Genomic DNA, 18306 nt, shown 5'->3' on the forward strand with positions numbered 1-18306 from the left:
AGAAGTAAAGTGTACAACATAAGAAATCAACTAGCCAATATACATCATCCAATGAAACATACACACACCCCCACACTTATTCAAGAACTTATTCCCAAAACAATTCCAAAGCTCCAAAACTCCCTAAGGTTAAGGTAATCATGGTTTTTCGCTTAAGGCTTGTAATGAGCTTCAAACAAAGAAGGGGAAGTAGGCTCAGCAGGGGTTATCAGAGGAGTTAATTCAAGGTAGGCTTATTTGGCCAGAGGCTTATCAGAACAAAAATGCCTTAATCATATCCAAACATGCATGTGAATCAAGAAGTATCAAGCAGAGTCAAGACAAGGCTACTGTGCAAGCAATCAAGAGGCATAACACACAAGAAATAACAGAGAGTGGCTCAAATCCTCACACAGGGTATATCTGTCACAATTAAAACAACCTCTCAAACCTCAAAATCATCTTTCCAAGCAGAGAAAAACAGGGATTTCAAACCATATAGTATCAAGAAACTCCTATCCAAGAATGAAGTAAGTGCCTACAAACTATCAGAACCCAGAAATCAAAGAGAAACATGAAAAATTGCACAGAACAACTAAACATAAAACCTAAAATAACAATTAAACCCTAAAAGCATGTAACCAAAACAGTTCCCCCCCATACTTAAATCACACATTGTCCCAATGTGGCCCAAACAAAAGATCAGAGCAATCAGAACAATCAATAAATCTGGACAAGTGCAATAAAAGTAAAGAAGGAGAAGGGGAAAGAAAACTCCCTAAGTCATGGTGGGAGAGTAGCGGGGTCGAGCAGAGACATCTCCTCTTCAACTGCATTCAACAGGGATGGATTGCTGAGGAAAGGTTTCAGACGGTGCCCATTAACTTTGAAGCTCTTGTCTGTGGATTCGCTTTTGATCTCAACTGTACCATAAGGAAAAACATTAGTAACAACAAAAGGTCCAATCCACTTAGAACGTAACTTACCACCCATGAGTCCGAGCTGAGAATTGTACAAGAGAACTTTCTGGCCAACCACAAAGTCCTTCCTAGCTATCAAGCTGTCATGGAACTTCTTGGTTTTCTCCTTGTAGAACTTAGAGTTCTCATAGGCTTCAAGGCGGATCTCATCAAGCTCACTGAGTTGCAACTTCCTTTCCTCTCGAGCCTGATCAATAGAGAAGTTGCAAGACTTCACAGCCCAGTAGGCTCGGTGCTCTATCTCCACAGGTAAACGACATGCCTTACCAAAGGCAACCCGATAAGGAGACATCCATATAGGTGCTTTGTAGGCAGTCCTATGTGCCCAAAGAGCATCATCCAACCTGTTACTCCAATCTTTTCTGTTTGGCTAGACAATCTTCTCTAAGATTCTCTTGATCTCCCTGTTTGAAATTTCAGCTTGCCCATTGGTTTGGGGATGGTAGGGTGTAGAAATTCTGTGCACTACCCCATACTTCTTGAGCAAAGCCTGCATGGATCTGTTACAAAAATGGGTGCCCTGATCACTAACAATAGCTCTGGGTACTCCAAACCTGCAGAATATGTTAGATCTGACAAAATCCACAACAACCCAAGCATCATTAGTTCTGGTGGCTTTGGCTTCCACCCATTTTGAAACATAATCAACAGCTAGTAGAATGTAGGAAAAACCAAAAGAAACAGGAAAGGGACCCATGAAATCAATACCCCAGACATCAAACACCTCACAGAATAGCATGGGCTGTTGAGGCATCTGCTGTCTCCATGTAAGGGATCCTCCTACTCTCTAACACTGCTCACAAGTGCTGCAAATCTTCCACGCATCCTTGAAGATGGTGGGCCAGTAAAAACCACAGTCAAGCACCTTGCGAGCTGTCCTCTAAATGCCAAGATGACCACCAGATGCAGAAGAATGACAGAATTACAGGACGGAGTCAATCTCATGGTCCGGCAAGCATCTCCTGATTACCCGATCACTGCAAAACTTCCACAAATAGGGGTCATCCCAAACATAATGTTTAGCATCACTCTTAATTTTATCAATTTGAGCTCGTGATGCTAAGGGAGGAAAAACAGAAGCAACTAAAAAATTAACAATATTTGCAAACCAAGGGGTGGTAGAAGCAGAAATAGAAGAAACAGTTAACAAATTTTCATCAGGAAAATTATCCTGGATGGGCAAGACGTTAGCATTATCCTCAGCTTTCTTAATCTTGCTGAGATGGTCTACCACTAAATTCTGAGCTCCACTCCTGTCCCGTATATCCAGATCAAACTCCTGAAGTCAGAGCATCCATCTAATCAGCCTAGGTTTTGAGTCAGCCTTCTTCAACAGGTACTTTAGAGTTGCATGATCTGTAAAAACAACGACACGAGAACCAAGCAAATATGATCAAAATTTATCAAGTGCAAAAACAATAGCTAAAAGTTCCTTTTCCGTGGTCGTGTAATTTGCTTGAGCAGCATCCAATGTCCTGGAAGCATAGTATATCACCCTAGGTGATCTATCAACCCTTTGTGCTAAGATAGCCCCCAATGCATAATTTGAAGCATCACACATCAGCTCAAAAGGAACTGTCCAGTCTGGTGCCTGAATGATAGAAGTGGTGGTCAAGGCTCTCTTGAGGCAATCAAATGCCTCCTTGCACCTGTCACCAAAATCAAATTCAATATCTTTCTGAAGCAAGCTGGATAGTGGAAGAGCTTTCTTGCTGAAGTCCTTAATGAAGCGCCTGTAGAAACCTGCATGGCCAAGAAAAGATCGCACCTCTCGCATGCAAGAGGGGTAAGGCAATTGTGCAATGACAGATATCTTTGTAGGGTCAACCTGAATGCCCCGACTAGAAATGATATGCCCCAAAACTATACCTTGCTCAACCATGAAATGACATTTCTCAAATTTAAGAACAAGGTTAATCTCAATGCATCTATTCAGAACTCTATCCAAACTATTCAAACATGCATCAAAAGAGGATCCATATACAGTAAAATCATCCATAAACACCTCTATGCAATTTTCAAGAAAATCAGAAAAGATACTAAGCATGCACCGCTAGAATGTGCCAGGGGCATTGCATAGGCCAAAAGGCATCCTCCTATAGGCAAAAGTACCAAAAAGGTAGGTGAATGTGGTCTTTTCCTGATCCTCAGGAGCGATATGAATATGAAAATAACCAGAGAACCCATCAAGAAAATAGTAATGAGATTTACTTGCCAGAAGCTCAAGCATCTGATCAATGAAGGGCAGAGGAAAATGATCCTTCCTTGTTGCTTGGTTGAGCCTCCGGTAGTCAATACAGACCCTCCAACTATTTTGGACTCTGGTGGGTATGAGCTCATCCCTCTCATTCTTAACAACAGTGAGGCTTGTCTTCTTGGGGACCACCTGGACTGGACTCACCCACTGACTATCTGAAATAGATGATCCCAGCCTGTAGAAGCTTGGTCACCTCTTTCTTCACAACTTCCAAAACCACCAGGTTAAGTCTCCTCTGAGGCTGTGTCATTGGTTTAGCTCCATCCTCCAATAATATCCTATGCATGCATGTGGATGGGCTAATGCCAGGAATGTCTGCCAGGGTCCAACCAATTACCTTCTTGTGCTTCCAAAGCACATGCAACAACCTCTCTTCTTGATCAGCATCAAGGGATATGGATATGATCACCGGGAATCTCTCATCATCCTCCAAGTAAGCATACTTGAGGTTCTCTGGAAGAGGCTTCAACTCTGGTGTGGGTGCTGGCTGAACATCAGAAGGAACCAAAGAAGGGAGAAGGGGTTCTGCAGCCTGTACCTCAACCTGCAAGTCAGATCTTTTTGTACTTCCTGCAAAATGGTTAGTGCATTCTGACTGTATAAAATCAAGAGCAAGAGGTACAACACCCAAAGTGTCAAATTCAAATTCAGATGCCTCATAATCAGTTTCACATTCAGATTAATATTCAGATTCAGACTTAATGCATGGAAGATAGCTATACAAATCAGATGAAAATGAATACTTCTTAGCATGAGAAGAATCTAAACCATGAATGTGGTCATCAATTAGATCATCAATCAATTCAGCATGAAAAACAGAATGAGCTTCAGAAGGAAATTTCATGGCATCCAAAATATTAAAATGAACAACAATATCACCAAATTCCATAGACAAGGTGCCAGCATAAACATCAATCTTGGTCCGGGCTGTTTTCAAAAATGGTCTACCCAAAATGATTAGGACAGAACCATGGGAGAATCCGTCCTCCATATCAAGCACATAAAAGTCAGCAGGAAAAATGAGTTCACCAACCCGAACCAAGACATCCTCTATAAAACCTGTGGGGTGGGCAACACTCCTATTGCCCAACTGAATGACCACACCCGTAGGTTGCAAAGTACCAAGAGATAGAGAATTAAAAATAGACAGAGGCATGACATTAATTGAAGCTCCTAAATCTAGCATGGCATTTTCAAATTTATTGTTAGCAATAATGCAAGGTACACAAAATGTACCTGGGTTCTTACACTTTTCGGGAATGTGTGGAACAGATTTACCTATAAGTGCTGAGACGTTTCTGCCCATGCTGATTCGCTCATTGCCCTTCAGCTTCCTCTTGTGGGTGCACAAATCATTAAGAAATTTAGCATATTTGGGAATTTTCTTGATGGCATCCAGCAAAGGTATGTTCACCTCCACCTTCCTGAAGGTCTCCAATATCTCCTTATCCACCTCTTCCATCTTTTTTCTTGGAATTGATTTTGGTGGAAATGGAAGAGGGATAAGAGGCTGATGTAGATCATCACTGTGTGCACTGGAAGAAGGTCCACCTGCATGAAAATTTTTGCTACTACCTGTATGGCCCTCTTTCTCAAGTGTAGGCTCAGGTGGAGGTGCTACAGCTGTAGGTGGTGGTATGTCAACTTGTTTGCCAGACCTCAAGGTGATGGCACTCACATTCTTCAGATTTTGCACAGTTTGTGAAGGTAGCTTGTCTGAATTTTGATACTGTGCCTGATTGAGCTGAGTTGCCATCTGACCCATTTGATTTGTCAAACTTTGAATGGAAGCTCTGGTCTCTTGTTGGAACTGCATGTTTTGAAGAGTCATCTGCCTCACTAACTCCTCCAGTGAAGGTTCAGAAGTAGAAGGTTGAGGAGTTGGTGGTGTAGGAGCTTCGTGTTGTCTTTACTGCTGCTGTTGGATAGGAGGAGGTACATATCTGCTAGGACCAGCATTGTTTTGGAAGGGAGGGGATGGCTGTTGTTGTTGCTGCTGGTTAGACCATCTGAGATTAGGATGATTTCTCCAACCTGGATTGTACCTATTCCTGGAGAGGTCATAACTCTGCTGTTGTTGTTGCTGCGCTGGTCTGTTATTGTAGATATTTGCAGCATAGGCTTGTGGGGCATCAGAACTTGTAGAAGAGTCTTGTAAGGAGGGACAAGCATCTGTTGGATGATTAATTGAAGTGCAGATGCCACATACTTTTGCTGGTGGTGGAGCTAATTTTTGATTTGCAGCCAGTTGTGAAACCAAGGTGGTGAGAGCATCAATTTTACTCTCCAGCTACTTATGTTCAGTGGAATCTGAGGCTACCACATCATGCACACCCCTCACAACTATGGCATCACTCCTCATATTGAATTGTTGTGAGTTAGACGCCATTTTTTCAATCAGCCCTCTAGCAGAAGCAGGTGTCATATCTCCTAAAGCTCCTCCACTAGCTGCATCAATCATGCTTTTATCCATCATGTTCAACCCCTCATAGAAATATTGCAATAATAACTGCTCAGAAATTTGATGGTGAGGGCATCTAGCACACAGCCTCTTGAACCTCTCCTAGTACTCATACAAGCTCTCTCCCGTGAGTTGCCTAATTCCATATATGTCCTTCCGGATTGCAGTGGTCCCAGATGCAGGGAAGAATTTTTCGAGAAACACTCTCTTCAAATCATCCCAGCCTGTTATTGAACCAGGAGCTAGATAATACAACAAGTCCTTGGCAAGATCCTCCAATGAAAAAGGGAATGCCTTCAGGTAAATGTGATCTTCAGGGACATTATGTGGCCTCATGGTGGAACAAACTATGTGGAACTCCTTGAGATGCTTGTGTGGATCCTCACTTGCATGACCATGAAACTTAGGTAACAAATGGATCAGTCCAGTTTTAAGCACAAAAGGAACATCTTCCTCAGGATATTGAATGCATAGACTCTCATATGTGAAATCAGGTGCAGCCATCTCCCTAAGAGTCCTCTCATGAGGTCCATTATGTTGACCCATGTTTTGTGGTTGACTTGAATCAAGTTCAAATGCAACACTTACACTAAGACTATCACTAACACTATCACTATGGCTATGACTAAAACTATCTAAAGATGGAATGATATGCTCTCTAATTAATCTATGGAATGTCCTATCAATCTCAGGATCAAATGGATGCAAAAAATCAGGGTTGCTCCTAGTCATGCACTACATGAAACACATGCATGAATAGTAACCATGAACAGTAAAAACAACCACAAAAATCATTAGAATTTTCATGCAAATTTGGAAACCATTAAAACTAATGCACCAACATCATCCTAAAAACATAAGACACTACCACAAAAAAGTTGAGAACAAAATTCAAAACCTAAGTATTTTAAAAAAATTAGAAAAGTTATGGCCCTTTGATGTTTTGCTTAAAACAATTTTCAAAAATTTTGGTATCTCCAAATTTTGACCAAACTATGTGCCCTAGCTATTTTTTACACAAAATATAGGTTGAAAGAAGTTACCACAAAAAAAATCAGACAAAAATAACAGGTCTAGCTATCAAAAACACAAATCACAATTAATTGGAAAATTCAGCTACTATTCAGCACTATTCATGCGCCACATTTTTGCACCACATTTTGCAACACTTGCACACCCTTTTCCCACAATTTTAGAACCCGAACAGAGGAGTAGTTGGGAGAGAAAACAGAGTATGCCTATTCCAGAACAAAGCATGCACCAAAACGCACCAAAACAGGGGAAAAACGCACCACAATTTGCACCAAAACGGACCAGATTGTGCACCAAAATGCACCAGATTTTTGCACCAGAATTCACCACGAAATGCACCACAATTGAAACTCAATAAACATAAAAATGAAATTCAATAAACACAACAATGATTCGGCACACCAAATGGAATCAGTTATCACAAGCACATGACAGCAAATGCACCAAAAACCAAATTTGAGTTACTGTTCCATTGGTTTACTGTTCATCAAACTTAACAATATGAATTCTTCAACTGACTTACTTGCTACACCTGGGAGAACTAATAACAAACACAAATACACAACATAACATGTAATGACACACAAAAACGCAAGCACCAAACTGATACACAAAATTCATACAAAATTGAAACAAAAACTGATACACTAAAACTGATATACTGATACACTAAAACACACTACACCAAAAACACACATAACATAACAAAGACTCTAAAATACTAAACACACAACAAAAACAAATAACACACAACCTTTAACAGGAACCGATGATCCCCGGCAATGGCGCCAAATTTGATCGAAGCCGTATTTGGTCAAATAAATACAAGTAAATGTAGTACTAGGAAGTGACTCCTAGGTCGTCTCCCAAGGACCATCTTTTACTGTTAAAGGCTTAAACACACGAAATGGGGGGTTTGGTTCAGAAATTCAGTTTGTAACACAATAAACGCAGATAACACAGCAAGTAAAATGGATTGGCTCCTTGTTCCATCCGAGTTAACCAACTAAGCGAAGATTAACTCAAGATTTCCCTACACGAATTAAGAAAACGTATACAACATCAACCTCCTCTTCACAGATTAAGCAACTGTGGCATTTATACAGAGTTTAAATGGAGAAGAACAAAGCAGAACAGAGATGAACACACATACCCAACCTCAAACAGAGATTACAACCCACAACAAGAAGCCAACCTAGGGTTTTTAGCCTTCCATTAAATCAAAACGCAGCACAGAAATGAAAATGCAAGGAGAAGAAGGAAAACGAAATTGCAAGGCAGAGAATGAGAATGAGAACGAAAGTAATCTGTATTCAAACGAAAAATGGAGTCTCACATTACAACCAGTAAAACTTAAAGAAAAATGGAGAGCAGCCATAACAAAGAGGAAGCAAAACGTAAAAGAAAATAGCCAGAAGAGAAGTAAAACGTAAAGGAAGCAGAACAGGGAAGCAAAACGTAAAACAGAAACAAATGGAGGCCACTGTTTATGTAGTCACCTCAGCCCCTTCATTTAGTGGCTGCCAAGTCATCCCTACCCTAGCCCTAGGGTCCTATCAGCAAAAAAACGAATTGGGCCCAATAATATACAAGTCTGACCCACTACAATAAAACGGACTAAAAACTGAAAATAAATGCTGAGGTGGAAAATGGTGTAGCAGTGACATGGCAAATGACGTGGCAGATGATGTGGCAGCTCCACTTGAAGTCCAGAAATTAATTCCAAGCCCAAATGATTATTAAACTGCCCTGAAAATAAAATTTGGAATAATTAGATTCAGAAAATTCAAATTAGTTAAAATATGAATTACCGGTCCAATTAAAGCCCAAATAGAAAACAGTCCAGAACATCAACAATTAAGCACAAATCGGAGATTAAAATAAGTACAGAAAGGTAAGAAAATAAGGGAAAATAATGACTCATCAGGTATACATATCCTTCCTTCTTTATACAAGTAGCCCTCAGAAATATAGAAACCTCCTTGAGGCTTTGCTAAGCATTGGGTATAATTTTCATTGAACTCGAGATCATTCGTATACAATTCCTTAATGTGATCAAATCCCAAGATTTGAGATCCAAGGGAGACTAGCGAATTATGTCTCCTAGAAAGGGCATCAACCACAACATTATTTTTCCCTTTCTTGTATTTAATCACATATGGGAATTGTTCTAAGAACTCTACCCACTTAGCATGCCTTTTATTTAGCTTGCCTTGGCCCCTCAAATATTTAAGTGACTTATGGTCACTATGAATGACAAACTCTTTGGGAATAAGATAGTGTTCCCAAGTTTGAAGGGCCCTAACCAAAGCATAAAGCTCTTTGTTATAGGTAGGGTAGTTAAAGGAGGCACCTTTGAGTTTTTCACTAAAATAAGCAATTGGGTGCCCACCCTATAACAAAACCGCCCCTATGCCAACTCTAGAGGCATCACATTCTAGCTCAAAAGTTCTTGAAAAATCAGGTAGAGCTAGAGGGTGCATGGGTAAGCTTATCCTTTAAGGTTAGAAAGGTTTTTTATTATTTTTCTCCCCATATAAACTCCACATTTTTCTTGACCAACTCATTTAATGGGGAAGCAAGTGTGGAGAAATTAGGAACAAAACTCCTAATATCTCCAACACTTTTAGGAGTGGGCCATTCTTGGATGGCCTTGATTTTCTCGGGGTCCACATGAACCCCTTTTTTACTAATCATAAATCCTAAGAACATAACACTATCTACACAAAATTTACATTTCTCTAGATTACCAAAAAGATGTTTTTTCCTAAGAATATTAAAAACTTGCCTTAAGTGTCCTATGTGATCACTTAGGCACCTACTATATATAAGAATATCATCAAAATAAACTACAACAAATTTTCCTATACAATCCCTTAGAACATGATTCATCAGACGCATAAAAGTACTAGGAGCATTGGTGAGTCCAAAAGGCATCACCAACCATTCATACAATCCAAACTTGGTCTTGAAAGTGGTTTTCCATTCATCACCTTCTTTAATTCTTATTTTATTATAACCACTTTTAAGATCAACATTAGAAAATATGATGGCTCCATGAAGCTCATCTAACATGTCATCAAGTCTAGGGATAGGATGTCTATATTTCACAGTGATGTTGTTGATGGCTCTACTGTCACAACACATTCTCCACTTGCCATCTTTTTTTGGAACCAACAACATTGGAACAACACAAGGACTCAAGCTCTTTCGAACCCAGCCTTTCTCCAACAATTCTTGGACTTGAGTCTCTATTTCTTTTTTTTCTTGGGGGTTGGTCCTATAGGTAGGCCTATTGGGTAGGCTAGCCCCAGGCACCAAATCAATTTGATGCTCTATTCCTCTTAAAGGAGGAAGGCCCATTGGACCCTCGGGAGGAAATAGATCATCAAATTCCTTTAAAAGAACTTTTACCCCCTTAGGTAAAGTCTCATGTCCATTAGATGTGGTAGTGCAAGTGAGAGTTCCGTTGCAGAAAAGGATATAAGAGGGTTGTTGAATCAAGAGGGTTTGTTTATAAATTTCATTCTCTTGAGCAACAACCTCTAGGGAGGGAACACTTTTCTCCCTAGATTCCTCTCTATCCTTAGGTTTCATGGACTTTTTTTTCTCTCTTTTCTCTTTTTTTTTAAAATCTTTTCTCACTCTCTCTTTTGAGTTTCATTTGTGCTTTATCCTCAACCACCTATTGAAGAGAAAGAGGATGAAGCACAAATTTATTTTCTCTGAGTAAAGGTGATCTCGTTAGTAAGGTCATTATGCATGGTTTTCTTAACAAATTGCCATGGCCTTCCTAATAAGATATGACAAGCTTCCATTGGTACTACATCACATAGCACTTCATCTTCATAATTTCCAATGGAAAGTGATGGAAGGTGGCTTAGTTCCATGCACGCCCTTGATCTTGGTTCAACAAGGAGACTCCAAAAATGGTGGAAGAATGGTGGCGGAAGCACAAATAGATGATGGTGAAGATGGTTTGCTCAAGGTAGTATCATCCAAGTGTAGGATGAGACCTAAGTAGGGTTTTGCTTTTATGGTGGAGATGGGAGGAGGTTAGCCAAAGGCAACCTAGAACTATGGAAAGGTTGGTGTTTAGGGTGGTTGAAGGTGGCGCACAAGGTGAAGGGAAGGTGTTTGGTGGAGGTGATGCTCCTTTTGGCTAGCTCACTTCACTAGGGTGGTGAAGGCCAACCAAGGAAGGCCAAGCTCACTCACTCACGGTGGTTTAGGGAGGAGGAGAAGGGAGGGGCCGTGGAGTTCCTAAGACTAAGGAGAATGACAATGAGGCAAGAATGCACACTCAATATCACTATAATCCAAAGTATCTACAAGGAGCTAGACTAGGGGAATGTATAGGAAGGCTTGCATTTAGGGTTGCATTTAGGGTGAGTGGCCGAATTTCACTAGGGAGAAATGCACCCTAAATGAAATGCCAAATGCAACCCTAGATGCTACTTGGTGGCCAAGTTTGGCATCTTTAAGGGTTTAGGTTGGCTACAACAAGGTGCATGATAAGTCCATGCAACCTTGGCCCTCCAATTGGGCCTAAGCCTACCTAACACCAAAAAAATGACCAAACAACACCACTAAGTGTGCGTCACCTCCTTAATGGATGCACCCTAGCCCAATTAAAATCCTAAGCATCTAAATTACCCCAAAATACAAGGGCAAAATGGGAAATACAAAGAAATAAACCCTAGGACTAAAATACCCCAAAATACAAGGGTAAAAATGGAATAAAGCAATAAATTCTATACTACTCAAATTAGCCATAGTCATGAACCATGTGATGGGTCTCACATGAAGTGAAGTACCAAGGATGGTCCTCCATCATACCCTCCTTCTTGAGAAGGATTTGACCTCAAATCTTTAAGCTCTTCCATTCCATTGATCCTTCAAAAGAAGTGAAACCACAATTAGGGGAGTAAAAATTAAAACTTAACTATGCAATCCTTAGTACATAAGTTGTTGAATGAAAGTGCTTAGGGCAAAGGGGAGAGCCAAAGAGGCATCACCAAAATTTTATTGACCCATGCAATTCATTCACCAAATCATCTAACTTAGGATTGGGTGCCTTTTATTCAATGATGGCTTTTAAAAGGTGCTCATCCTCCATTGCCATCTTTCTTTGGCACCAAAAGAAGGAGGATGGCACAAGGGTTAAGGTTCACTTGAACCTAGCCCTTTTTCTTCAAAGGAAAAATTCTTTTTTTCTTTTCTTTTCTTTTTGTTTTTGTTTTTGCTTTTCTCTTCATCATCTTTCTTAGCCTTTAGTTTGAGTTGGTCCTCATTCACTTGAGAGGGTGATAGAGGACACCACACAAACTTCTTACCTAAGTGTTGGAAACTTATTTTATTGGTGAGGCCATCATGGATTATGTGCTTGTCAAATTGCCATGGCCTCCCAAGCAAGACATGACTAACCTCTAATGGCACTATGTCACACAAAACATTTTCTTTATAGTTACCAATAGAGATTGGTATGCTTGCTTGTTGGGTAACTACAACTCCTCTATCCTCATTGATCCATTGCATTTTGTAAGGTTTAGGATGAGGTTTTGTAGTCAAGGCTAACTTATCAACCAATCTAGTACTACAACAATTTGAAGTAGACCCACTATCGACAATGAGAGAACAAGTACTTTCTAAGACATTGCATTTTGTTTGAAACAAGTTCTCTCTTTGTGATTGGTCAATTTCACTAGATTGATTGTTAAGGAGCCTTTTAACCAACAATAGGTCTCCTTCACAAGGTAAGATTTCTTCCTCGGAATCTATGGCTTCTCCTTCACTACTAGAGGAAGAAGAAGTAGCTTCATCAAGGCTACTATAGTGGTCTTGGGCTTTTAAAACCATAGTTTTCTTTGTAGGACATTGGGAAGCAATATGTCCTCTTCCAAGACACTTGAAGCACTTGATTTCACTTGACTTAGACTCTTTGGAAGGTGCTTTAAAAGATGATTTTTCTTTTTCTTTTTCTTCCTTGGGATAAGGTAGGGAAGAGTGACCCTCCTTCTTAAAACTCTTGGAATAAGAGGGAGTGGAGTCTTTTCGAAAAGGTTTTCTTGTAAGTTGATGCTCCACTCTTGAACAAAGTTGAACAAGTTCATTCAAATCCTTATAAGGTAGAAGTTCAACTTTGTCTCTTATCTCAAGATTAAGACCACTTTGAAATCTAGAGATTGTGGTCCTCTCTTCCTCCCTAATCCCAGCCCTCATCATTAGCAACTCCATAGATTGCCTATATTCTTCCACACTAGAGGACCCTTGTTTCAATCTTTGAAGCTTATCCATAAGCTCTCGGTCATAGTATGGAGGAATATGCCTCCTTCTTAAGGCACTACGGAGCTCATTCCAATATTGGATTGGGGGCTCATGATTTATTCTCCTTTCTTTTTCTAAGGAGGTCCACCAATACATAGCATGCCCTTGGAAGCTAAGGGTTGCTAAAGAAACCTTTCTATCCTCACTTATTCCATGGCAAGAGAAAAGTTGCTCCACTTTCATTTCCCAATCTAGATAAGTTTCAACATTATCTTTGCCATGAAATGAGGGAAGATTGATGTTGGGTTCCCTATTGGAAGACTCCCTATTTCTATGATTCCTAGGTGGTCTTTGATAGTAACCATCATTGTGATGACTACTATAAAAGACATCACTTGGAGGGGAGGTATGGTGCCCCTCCTCTTCGTGAATAGTTGAAGGGACCAAAGCCCCTTTGCCTTTTGAAGACTTAGGAGAAGTGACTCTTGGTTTAGAACCACTAGCCTCTCCTCCCACAACTAACCTAGTTAGCAACCTTCTTATTTCTTCATTATTTCTTTCTTGCTCTTTTTCTTTTCTTCTAATTTCTTCCTCTCTTTTTATATTTTCTTCCTCTTTTCTTCTTAGGTAATCTTTCAATTGCCTAAGCTCATCCCTAACACTAGACCTAGTGCTATGAGAATTATGACCATGTACACTAGAATGCTCACTCATCTTTGATCAAAAGGTTTTCACAAAATTTTCACAAAGAGTTAAAAAGGTTTTCACAAAGATTGAGTGATTAAAAGGTTTTCACAAAAAGTTTTAAAGGTGCAAGATAAGTAGAAAAGGCCTAAGTATACAAATTGAACCTTCAAGGGGAGGTGGACTACAAAGAATCACTTAATAACCAAGCCCTCTCAAGTAGGAATCACTAAGCCCTTACCACTTTTCTTACAAAACAATTTTGACACTACCAAGTGTGTGTGTGCACGCACCCCTAGTAGGCAAAAATAAGCCTTCTAAACGTTTTTGGAAACAAAGGATAAAAATCCTAGACAATTATACTAGTAAAGCTATAAAGCATGCAATGGAAAGCAATTTAAAACATACACTAGTCGAGGTCCTAGTGAAGGTTTTCAAATCACCTTCTCTACACGAACTAAAAACCAAGTTGTAGAGGTTTAATAATGGCCAAATACAAACCAAATGGGGAAGAGGAATGGCCTAAATCAAAGAGGCCGAAAGCAAGAAAACAAAGCAAAAGATGAAAGCAAGAAATTTAAGTCTTCAAAACTCCTTCTCTTTGGCTCCTTCACAAATAGCAAACGTGTTAGCACCTCTCCAAAGTGTTTACCCTCCTTTTGGTTTAGTGAAAACCCTTCCAAAGGCTAGGTTGGGTTTTGGTTCACTCCTCCACTCAATCCACCAAAGGATTGCTACTTTGCTAGTTAGGTGCTTCACCTACAAGTCAATGAGAACAACCAAGAGCAAGAGTTCCAAAAATAAAAACTGAAAAGGCTAATTATGAAAGGCTAAACTCAAATTGAATAAGATGAGACAAAACAAAAGAGGTCAAAAGAAAGACAAGCAAAAATTAAGACTCAATCAACAAAAGATAGCACTCAAAAGAATAAACCTAGAATGGCACTAGAATGGGTTTGTGTTTAAATTTCACTTGATTAAGTCCTTTAGTAATTTCGGTCCAGCCAAGGTATAAGTCCCAAAATAAGTCCAAAATGGTCAAGTTCCAACTCCAATGCTAAGGTAATTTGGTCCAAGTCCACAAGTCAAACAACAAGTCCTTTTTGTCCAAGGTATTTTTTTTTTTTTTTTTGTCCAAGATTTTTTTTTTGTTCTTGTTCTTTTGGTCACGGCAATTGGCTTTTAAAATGTCCTTGGGTCCAATTTTTTTTTTTTTTTTTTTTTTTAAGTTTTCAGCCCAAATAGTTGCTTAGGTTTTGCACTTGTGGTGGCACAAAATTAGGTCAAAAATATGTAGCATAGGAGCAAGACAAGTGGCGTGAATTTAGAGGTCCTTAGGGAATATTTTGAGTGGATTTTGTTTTGTACTATTTAGGTCAAGTTGTTTAGCACAAAAAGTCCAGCACCTCTTAGATTCTTTTAGGGTTCTTGGCAAACAAAAGATAAACTTAAACAAGTGAAAATGCAAGGGTAAAGATGGGCGGTTTTTCTAGCATGTGCAAGGAGGTTCACACATGGAAAATCATGGCAACATAGAACATGCTAGAATCTATTAGCATGCATGAATGACCTAGATAGGAATTCTATATGACACGCCCACTTTAAGATGTATGCATCATGGTATTTTTCATGTTTTCATGCAAGGTGTTTGGCACATACATGGAAAATGTGTAAAACAAAATATAGGAAGTAAATTGACAAAACAATAGGTAGATTCAAAAAGAAAAATGCATGATCATGTAATACTCAACCTAGCATAGAAATATGACAACCTAACAATGGAACCTAAAACATGGAAGGTTCAAGGAAAACAAGCATGAACCACACAAAAATATATTCGGTCAAGAGAGGAGAAGAAGTGGAATGACCGAATACAAAAATAGAGCACAAGGAAGACTCAAAGGAAAGACAAGGAAAGGAACATTTACCCTTGAAGAACCATGGCTCTAGATACCACTTGATGGAAGGTGGCTTAGTTCCATGCACGCCCTTGATCTTGGTTCAACAAGGAGACTCCAAAAATGGTGGAAGAATGGTGGCGGAAGCACAAATAGATGATGGTGAAGATGGTTTGCTCAAGGTAGTATCATCCAAGTGTAGGATGAGACCTAAGTAGGGTTTTGCTTTTATGGTGGAGATGGGAGGAGGTTAGCCAAAGGCAACCTAGAACTATGGAAAGGTTGGTGTTTAGGGTGGTTGAAGGTGGCGCACAAGGTGAAGGGAAGGTGTTTGGTGGAGGTGATGCTCCTTTTGGCTAGCTCACTTCACTAGGGTGGTGAAGGCCAACCAAGGAAGGCCAAGCTCACTCACTCACGGTGGTTTAGGGAGGAGGAGAAGGGAGGGGCCGTGGAGTTCCTAAGACTAAGGAGAATGACAATGAGGCAAGAATGCACACTCAATATCACTATAATCCAAAGTATCTACAAGGAGCTAGACTAGGGGAATATATAGGAAGGCTTGCATTTAGGGTTGCATTTAGGGTGAGTGGCCGAATTTCACTGTCGCCACCGGCCCGAAACGGGCTTTCGGCATTCGCGAAGGATGGTTGGACTCGTTTATTTGTTTAAAAATAGTGGATTGCTAGTATGACTTATTCTCAAACTGAGACCTCGTCAAACGAGCAATTTTATTAAAAGGCTCACTAATCCATATTAATCCCAAGCGGGACCCTCCACGGATTAGTGGTTTTCATAAAAGGAGGGTTCGTGGAGTCGCCACCAATGTTTTACTCAAAACATTGGAAAAAGGGATAAGGCAATTGATTTAAAAATCAACTTTGGCCACTACAACCAGAGTTGGGTAAGGGAGTCGGTTACGCGTGGGGAAGGTGTTAGCACCCCACAGCGCCCCTTTCGGGTTCCCTATGACAGATTATTTCTAAAATAATAGCGTAAAATTACTAAATTACCCCTATTTATTATAAGCGATTATAAATTAACTATCTACATGATGACAGTTTAAATATGCACACAGAAAGCAGTAAAAGGAAGGATTTAAGAAGAAACCTCTTGAAGCGTGCTTTTATATATTGAGTAAAACTGGGAAGCTTTTTGGCGTTCCCTCGCTCTACAAACTCGCTCGCTCCTTCCTAAAAACTTTTGACTATGGAAATCCGGAGGATTTCCCTTCGACTAGGTTCGAATCTCCAAGCTAAGTGCTCGGAATTCCAGAACTTCGTCGGATCGACTCCCAGAGAGATTTCTAGGGCAGAACACTGCTCAAAAACCCCAGAATACTCGAGGAGGGAGTCCAAACTGAGTGAAAAAGTCGAATGACGTCCAATTGACGTCATATTTATAGGGAATAGGCGCAGTACGGCCTACAGGGCCAATACGGCCGTATTGAAATTTTTGAACTTCAATACGGTCGTATTGGGGTTCAATACGGTCGTATTGAAAGTCAGAAATTTCAATACGCCCGTATTGAGTTCGCAGCGGTCGTATTGAAGTGTCAATACGGTCGTACTGACTTCAGTATGGCCGTATTGAAGCTTCAATACGGCCGTATTGAGTTCAGTACGGCCGTATTGGGCTTTTTCCCTCCACTTCTTTATTTTAAACTATTCTAAGACCTCTGGACCTACAGAGAACCCTCCTAGGGCCTTCGAGGAGTCCTTCTGGCTGATTATCCTTCAGTCTTCGAGAGTCTTCAAACTTTATTTCTGACCCGGACAATTTTAGGGGTCTACAGCTGCCCCCCCTTTACTTAGTCAAACGGTCTTTTGGTGTACCGGCTGACAAGTAAAGGAGTTGACCCAATTGTCCGGGTGATGTGCCATCCTTCCGACTTGTAGTGTCTTCAGGTGGGAAAATTGTTGAGTAGCCTCTCCAGGTTGGTGCATACCTCCGCGCTTCTAGTCACTTTGGTAGCGTGAGTCTTGCCCTCTCCAGGGTGAGTATTAATCGTCGCCTCGTGAGTCTTGCCCTCTCCAGGGTGAGTTTGCCCTCTCCAGGGTGAGTTTGCCCTCTCCGGGGTGAGTATTAGTTGTCGCCTCTCCAGACTTGTGCGTGAGTCTTGCCCTCTCCAGGATGAGTTTGCCCTCTCCAGGGTGAGTTTGCCCTCTCCGGGGTGAGTATTAGTCGTCGCCTCTCCAGACTTGTGCGTGAGTCTTGCCCTCTCCAGGGTGAGTTTGCCCTCTCCAGGGTGAGTTTGCCCTCTCCGGGGTGAGTATTAGTCGTCGCCTCTCCAGACTTGTGCGTGAGTCTTGCCCTCTCCAGGGTGAGTTTGCCCTCTCCAGGGTCTGCCTCCGTGTTCATGACGACATCGGCAATGTGAGTTTGCCCTCTCCAGGGATTTGAGATGATTTTTGTCTCCACAGTCCACGATGCTGCTTCGACGGTTTGATTTTGATTTTGGTGCCACTGAGGGCTGGATAACGCAGGGATCCGTCTAGGGGATGTGCAGTCATTCATAGGTTCCTGTGCCCCAACTTGCATTGCATTGTTGGTACCCATTGAGGAATTTCTGTTTCCTTGGGGTGTAGACACAGATGCTCTTCTTGAATTGAGCGATGCCTTATGTTTGGCTGACGTCCTTTGACGTTGGTGGAGTATCCCGGTTTATCCTTATTCGGGTATCTCTTTTGGTTTTCTGATTTTGCTGCCTCTGTGTAGGCTGTTATCCACTGGGGGTTTTTGTCGTTGATT

General features: G+C 40.7%; 1 protein-coding gene across 1 annotated transcript; it reads right to left on the reverse strand.

Annotated features, from left to right (window-relative positions):
* Positions 1 to 5779: 5779 nt before the first annotated feature.
* On the reverse strand, positions 5780 to 6223 carry LOC145956323 (uncharacterized). Its single transcript, XM_083071907.1, has one exon. The coding sequence runs from the start codon at positions 6221 to 6223 to the stop codon at positions 5780 to 5782; it is 444 nt and encodes a 147-aa protein (XP_082928033.1).
* Between the last annotated feature and the right edge of the window lie 12083 nt (positions 6224 to 18306).

The sequence above is a fragment of the Cajanus cajan genome, chromosome 3 (assembly GCF_000230855.2).
Source record: "Cajanus cajan strain Asha chromosome 3, NIPB_CcT2T_4, whole genome shotgun sequence".
Lineage (NCBI taxonomy): Eukaryota > Viridiplantae > Streptophyta > Magnoliopsida > Fabales > Fabaceae > Cajanus > Cajanus cajan.

Coding starts and splice junctions, on each gene's coding strand:
- LOC145956323 (XM_083071907.1), bottom strand. CDS start 6,223: ATGGGTCAACATAATGGACCTCATGAGAGGACTCTTAGGGAGATGGCT.